We start from the raw sequence: 7765 nt of genomic DNA on the forward strand, positions 1-7765 counted from the left end.
CCCAGTCAGGGGCCGTGCCTGTCCCAAGGGACGCGGCTGTCTGCCACGCGGTCTCCCTCCGACCCTCTGGGCTCAGAGGACCGGCAAACTTTCCTGCCCAAATCCCCGGGTTTTTTTTACCTTTCCAAGGGAGTTCTGCCCTTCCCGGCTGCAAACTGTCTCACCAGCTGAGCAATTTCACCAATTCGGGGTGGGTGCTATTAGTTTCAGCTGCTCACTCCATTTGCTCCGGGACACGACCTGGGACGCGTCTGCCTATATCGCCGCCATCTTCTTTTTCTCCCAAATATTTATTTTATTTGTTAAAAATCTTTATCCTTCAGATTATTACAGATGTTCCTTTTTTCCCCCCAATAGCTCCCCTACACTCAGTTCCCACCCCACTCCAGGCCTTCCCTCCTCCACTGACCTCATCCATAGGTGTAAGCTCTTTGTCCAATCTCTTCCCGCACACCCCACAACCGTTCCCCCTGAGAATTGTTAGTCTGCTCCCTTTCCATGCCCCGCATTCTATTACATTCACCAGTTTATTCTGTTCATCAGGTTTTTCATTCATTTGATTTTTAGTTTCACTTGTTGATAGATATGTATTTGTTGTCACTTGTTCATATTTTTTATCTTTACCTTTTTCTTCTTCTTCCTCTTAAAGAATACCTTTCAGCATTTCATATAATACTGGTTTGGTGGTGATGAACTCCTTTAGCTTTTCCTTATCTGTGAAGCTCTTTATCTGACCTTCAATTCTGAATGATAGCTTTGCTGGATAAAGTAAACTTGGTTGTAGGTTCTTGGTATTCATCACTTTGAATATTTCTTGCCACTCCCTTCTGGCCTGCAAAGTTTCTGTTGAGAAATCCGCTGACAGTCATATGGGTATTCCCTTGTATGTAACTGAGTTTCTTTCTCTTGCTGCTTTTAAGATTCTCTCTTTGTCTTTTGCTCTTGGCATTTTAATTATGATGTGTCTTGGTGTGGTCCTCTTTGGATTCCTTTTGTTTGGGGTTCTCTGCACTCAAGCCTTGATTGCTGTTGGTATCACTGGGAGGAATAGACCTCCAGGCGAATTGGCTGTGATGACCAGCTGTGTCTACACTGGAATAGCTCTTGTGCAGGAGACACCCTTATGGGGCAGGACTTGCTTCAGTGGGGTTTTGGTGCTCACTGAGTCTGCCCCTTGAGTGTGTCTCTTATGGATGTGGAGAGTTGTAATCTGGTATGGTCTCACTCTGACCACTGGGTACACTGGCTCTCAGCTCTCCAAGGTGGTGCAAGGTCATCCACTGTCTGGGGCTGCCCAGCAGAGACATCTGAAGATTCCTCCTCTTTATATGGGGTTTGGAAGTTCCCAGACAAGGCCCCGCTGTGAACCAAGGCAGGCTGCTGCTGATGGGCCTTGGGCCTTCTTTTGGAAGCTCTTGGGCTCTCTGACCCAGCTGCAGTTTGACAGGTTTTAGGCGGAGAAAGGACAGGCCATTCATGTGCAAAAGCCGATGTGCACAGCTTGGGTGGGGTTGTAAATTGGGTGGGGAATCACCAGGGCAGAGCAAACAGCAATGGCTGCCAGTCAGCCCTGCACCAGAGAGGTCCCCGGGTCTCCACATCCCGCGCCCCCATGCAGGAATAATGACCGCTGCGAGCACCTCTGAGAGAAAGCCACCCTTGCATTCCTGTCCCGATGCCAGACAGTCCAGTTTCTCCCCGTATGTGTCTGGGTCCCCCAGAGTCTTGCCCGGAACTGGAGTTCAGAGCAAGTGGGAGCTTGTATCTCCCTCCCGATTAAAAGAGCAGCACATCCAGGTGCCAGCACTTTCCGCACCTCTGTACCTCTCTAGTCGTGGAACTTCCACTCAGCCAGCTTTCCTGCAGTTTTGGGTGGTAGTTGTTCTGCCTTTTGGTTGTTATTTTGATGTGGTTGTGAGAGAGAGGCAGCAAGTATAGGTGTTTACCTATGCCGCCATCTTGGTTCTCTCAAGACCAAAGATTTTTCTCAAACTTGTAAAACAAGCAAATTGAATACACTTAAGGGACATAATCTGCCAAAGTGATGCCTCTTAGATACTAATCAAGAGAGCACTTAATGGGTTTTATGGCAAGATGCAAACTGTTGAGACATGAAAAAGCAATGATGTAACTGGCACTGAAAAACAGATTATGAGAAAGAACACAGTAGTAGTCACCTATGGCAGTAAAGGAGAAAGCATTAGACAGTAAGGGAGAAAGAACTAGACAGTAAGGGAGAAAGAACTAGATTAAGGATCAGAAATTCTAGGTTTACCACTCTTTAGCTAGATGACTTGGGGTAAGTAATTTAGCTTTTTGTTAAACTGAAAAGTTCTCTTTGCTCTTTCTTTTGTAAAATATAGTGGTAGTAAAGTCATAGGTAAGCATCACAATCACATTCATATTACAAACAGGGAAACTGAGGCAGAGAAAATTAAGGTGTTTTCACCCTTTTCCAGCCAGATGTGGCAGAGCTATCCTCTAATCCATTTCACTACACTGCCTTTGCCACACCCAACCCTAGTCATCTGTCCCAGTTTGCACAAACACATGTTTTATAGTTGATGCCTTTGTACATGTTATTGGTTCTGCCCAAGTTTGTCACCTAAACTGTCAGTGTGGTCTAGGCCAAATTATTTAGTCTCTCTCTGAGAAACAGTTTCTTACATGTAACATGGAGAGACTAATATACATAAATCTCTCAAAGTACTGTTACAAATATTAAATTAATTGAGGTAATATATGTCAAATGCCTGACATATCGAAGACATTCAAAATATCAGTCTCTAGCTGCTTGTACAGGTGACACTAGTACACAGGAAGACATGCATCCTTCAGAGTTCTGCTTAAGCATCACCTTGTTTTGAGGCTTCTCTTGTCCCTTTTTAATTGCTCTGGCAGTGTAAGTCTACCTCTCCCTTATTTTTACTCTGGAATATGCCACATTATAACTCTAGGACAGACCATCAGCCAAACCATCTCCTAAGTAGTTTCCCTGCTTTCAAGACGTGTCCCACTTCCACTTCATTCTTTATGGTGTTGAGTTATTTTCCTACAACCCAAATCAGTCGATACCATTTCTCATCTTAAAATTCCTCATCAGTTCCTACTACTCTTCAGATAAAGTCCAAATTCCAATTGTGGCCTATTATGTCCTATATAATCAGAACCCACTTCCTCTCTATATTCATCTCTCTACAATCCCTTTCCAAACCTCATCACATCATACTCTCAGCTCCAGCCAGTCTGAACTTGCCAGCTCTTCCTGAATCAGGCTCTAATTAGCACAGCCGTCACTTTCCCTGGATAGCTTTCCAAACCTTCAAGTCTGAGTTAGGCACCACTCTCCATGCCCTCTTGCCTTTTATTTTTTTAAATATGTTTTTGTGTTTTTTTAATCCTCATCCGAGGATATTTTTCCTTTGATTTTTATAGAGAGTGGAAGAGAGGGAAAGACAGAAATATCGATGTGAGAGAAACACATCGATTGGTTGCCTCCTGCATATGCCCTGACGAGGACCTGGGCCAGGGAGGAGCCTGCAACCAATGTACCCTGGGAATCGAACCCAGGACCCTTTGACCCACAAGCCAACGTTCTATCCACTGGCAAAACTGGCTAGAACTAATATGTTTTTTATTAATTTTTTTTTTTTTTTAGAAAGAGAGAGGAAAGGAGATAGATAGAAACATCGATGAAAGAAAAACATTATCCATCAGCTGCCTTCTGCACGCTCCCTACTGGGGATCAAGCCCACAACCCAGGCATGTGCCCTGACTAGAATCGAACCGGTGTCCTCTTCGTTCATGGTGCTCGACCACTCAACCACACCGGCCAGGCACTCTTCGCTTTTTAAGCGCATGAAATCTCAATCAGAATAAACGCTCCATGAGGACAGGAACCTTTTTTACTACTGTATCCTAAGTAGTAAAACAATGCCTGATATATAGTATGTACTCAATACATAGTTTCTAAATGAATGAATGTATGAATTTGTTTGAATGTATATCTATTCTACCATTCTGTGGTACAATCTGATTCACATAGCCCAGGATCTAGCAATAACTACTTATTACACAAAGTAGGCACCCAATAAATATTTATTCATTATTGGGCTTCAGTCTTCTTATCTGAAAAGGAGACAATTCCTTCTCCTATAAAATTATTGTTTTAAGAAGGAAAGCTGACTACAAAGCATGTCTAAAATGTACAGGAATATCCATGGAAATAGTAACTTCAACTGGCAGAAAGTAGGCTCTAATGAAAAAATGTATTTGTGTTTCGATTAAGCAGGCTATTTATCTTTCCCCTTATCACTAAATCAATATAAACTGTGAAATAGAGGTAGAATAGGGGTGCTGAGTGGCATCCATGTCAAAAGAAGAGGGCAGAAACTAAAAGTAAAATATAAAAAAGAAATAGCCACATATAGTAGCTAATGCTGCTGACATTTCACATTTGATTTAATTAACTTATTTTTCTTAGGTAATAGGATAAATACTACTATTGTTGACAATGACCAATTCTCAGATCTCTAATGCCTAATGCTGTCACCTCTAATAAAGTCCTGAACCACACTGCAAGCAATTTTGAGTCATCTAGATTGTTAACCAACAAGAAAATAAAGTAAAAGATTATAAATGACTGAGACAATTATTTGCCTTAAAATCATGGCTGACCCTCACCGTGTTTTTGGAGAATCTCCTGAAGATCTGGCTTAGAAGCAGTATCCAAAGTGCTTTCCCCATCAACACTTCCTTCAGTATCCTCTTCTGTGGCAGAAGAGCCAACTGAGAGAACATGAAGTTTGGTTTCTGAATCTTGAGCATCTGGCTTCAGGAAAGCAGCTGGACCATCAATGCCTGGGGACCAAAAGAAAAGAGAAGGCATAACCCACTATTTAGCTCTGTGGGTTTGGAGTGTGTGATCAGAATTAAGAACCACCAAAGCACTTTACTCTCCTCTTTCCTTAACATCCATGAGGACATTTGTTAACAGTTATCCAGGACTGGTGTTAATTTTATTACATGCTCTGACTCTTACTAAAGTAAAATGTGCCTGACGTTGCCTTAAGAAACTTAAGAACGAGACTATGAAAACAAAGTAGGTCCTCCAAGGTTCAAATCCCATACAAACCAATAACTTAAGGGGCTTGACTTAGAGGCTCTTAATCCCATTCATCCCTTGTCCTCTCATCATCTTAGAAGATCCTTGGAGTCCTAATAATTGGAAGAATGGATCCTCTCTATCTACTCCTGGCTTCAAAGTTGACTGTGCCACAATGTAAAAATAAAGACTATAAGATACTAAAATCGGCTATTCTGGACTAATTCATTTGACATCTAAAAATAACACTTCTAGGGTGGATATAAACCATATAATATCTCCTACTGATTAGACCAGTGATGGCGAACCTATGACACAAAGAAAAATCAACCAAAAAAATGAGTTCGCGTGTCACCTCTGACACGCAAACTCATTTTTTTGGTTGATTTTTCTTTGTTAAATGGCATTTAAATATATAAAATAAATATCAAAAATATAAGTCTTTGTTTTACTATGGTTGCAAATATCAAAAAACTATGTGACACGGCACCAGAGTTAAGTTAGGGTTTTTCAAAATGCTGACACGCCGAGCTCAAAAGGTTCGCCATCACTGGATTAGACCATTGCTTTTATTCTACCTCAAAGACCCAGAATTTGATTATGGAAATTTATGAAGGCCTGGCCGGTGTGGCACAGTGGTTGAGCATCAACCTATGAACGAAAAGATCACTGGTTTGATTCCCCGTCAGGACACAGAACTCCAGTAGGGGGCATGCAGGAAGCAACCAACCAATACTTCTCTCTTATCTCATCGATCTTTGTATCTTTCCATCCCTTTCCCTTCCTCTCTCTCTAAAATCAATAAAAACATATTTTTTAAAAAAATTATGAAGGTACCCTAGTATCAATGCTAATGTTATTTCTTTGATCCATCTAAGAATCTTCCTGCCTTCTTCTGGGTTTGTAAAAACTGTGCCCCAGAGGTAAGAGAGGCTGCCTAAATACACACCATGTAGGATGACACTGTTGTGAGGGGTATGAGGTTCCACCAAAGGAGTATGCTCCTCACTACCTCTTGGCTTTGACCGACGTAGCTTGGCTTCTGGGTTTGGCTGCACCATGAGTGGCTCCAGGCGCTTTTTCCTCTGCTTCTTCTCCAGCAGAGCTCTCTAGGAAAAAATTTGATATTATACCCAGTAGAGATATGACAAGGCCCGCCCACTTTGAACATTTAGAGTGTTTCACTGATCTTCACACAAAATCCTTGTGAATTAATTTTCCCACTAAGGGGGGCAACGGCTCATTCATTTAATAACTATTTATTGAACACCTATAAATATAGATTTAAATGATACAAATACATTCCTAGCCAAACTGAAGATCATGATACAAGTCTATTTAAAATATATAGTAATTATCATATTATTATCAACACATGGTCACAAGTTTAAATGATATAAACACATATGCATAAATAAAAGATAAAGGAATACAAAGAAACATAGTCTTGGGGTAGTAAACTATAATTATTTTCCTTTTTCTATATTTTTAATTTTTCTTACATTTGTGATCAAAAGAAAAATAAATTTTATTATTGTCTAAACCCCAAATTATTTTCATGTTTTAATTAGCAAAAAAACAATGTTTGCTTTCTTATTCATTTATTACTAATAAAAGGGTAATATGCTAATTAGACTGGGAGACCTTCTGGACATCCTTCTGGACAAAGCCATAGTGGTGGGGCCAAGGCAGAGGCGGTTAGGGGCAATCAGGCCAGCAGGCAGAGTGGTTAGGAGCGATCAGGCAGGCAGGCAGGTAAGCAGTTAGGAGCCAGCGGTCGGACATCCCCTGAGGGGTCCCAGATTAGAGAGGGTGCAGGCCAGCTGAGGGACGTCCCTCTGTGCATGAATTTAATGCACTGGAACACTAGTCTATCTATATAAAACCCTAATATGCAAATCATTCAAACAGCAGAACGATCAGAGGAATAACCAGTTGCTATGACATGTACTGACCACTAGGGGGCAGACGTTCAACACAGGAGCTGCCCCCAGCCATCAGGCCCTGACCAGAAGTGGAGGCAGGGGGCAGGGCCAGTGAGCAGGTGGCGCCAGGCCAGCCAAGGTGAGTGCGAGCAGGGACCCCCAGATCACCCTGATGGTCACCCCGCAGAGGGAGGCGATGGCAAGGGGCAAGAACAGCGAGTGGGTGGCACCAGCTAAGGTGGGTGCAAGCAGGGACCCTGATCACCCCACCAGTCACCCCACAGATCGGCCCTGATCCCAGCCAGGCCTAGGGACCCTACCTGTGCACAAATTTCGTGCACCAAGCCTCTAGTTTTTACATATTAGGGCCAAGGGATAACAGTTGGAACATTCCAAGTAGAAAGCAATCAACTCTATGAACAAAAACAAAATATGGAACATGGTAGCAAGAAGTCAGAAAAAAAGCATGCAAGACCATGAGAAAAATCCAACAAGATGGAATTGGAAGAGAGAACCAAGATGGCGGCATAGGTTAACGCCGGAGTTTGCTGCCTTGAACAACCACTTCAAAAGTGAAACTAAAAGAGGGAACGGACATCACCCAGAACCACAGGAACGCTGGCTGAGTGGAATTCCTACAACTAGGAGGAAAGAGTAACGCATACGGACACTCAGAGGAGGCGCAGTGCTGAAGTCAAATTCTGAGGTGCGGAGTGCGAGGAGCGGGCTGGCAGCT

At 42.6% G+C, this 7765-nt stretch overlaps 1 protein-coding gene across 2 annotated transcripts in view; it reads right to left on the bottom strand.

Moving 5' to 3' along the window:
• The window catches only part of TULP3 (tubby like protein 3), a 103824-nt gene that overhangs the window by 21417 nt on the left and 74642 nt on the right, over window positions 1–7765 (bottom strand). For both annotated transcript variants that reach the window (XM_006763529.2, XM_006763531.2), the window contains 2 exons: window positions 6054–6213; window positions 4684–4860 (listed from right to left, as the gene is read on the bottom strand). In XM_006763529.2, coding sequence (XP_006763592.1) covers window positions 4684–4860; window positions 6054–6213 — 337 coding nt within the window. The remainder of the gene's footprint in view (window positions 1–4683; window positions 4861–6053; window positions 6214–7765) is intronic.

Source organism: Myotis davidii, unplaced genomic scaffold (genome assembly GCF_000327345.1).
Source record: "Myotis davidii unplaced genomic scaffold, ASM32734v1 scaffold1219, whole genome shotgun sequence".
Taxonomy (NCBI): domain Eukaryota; kingdom Metazoa; phylum Chordata; class Mammalia; order Chiroptera; family Vespertilionidae; genus Myotis; species Myotis davidii.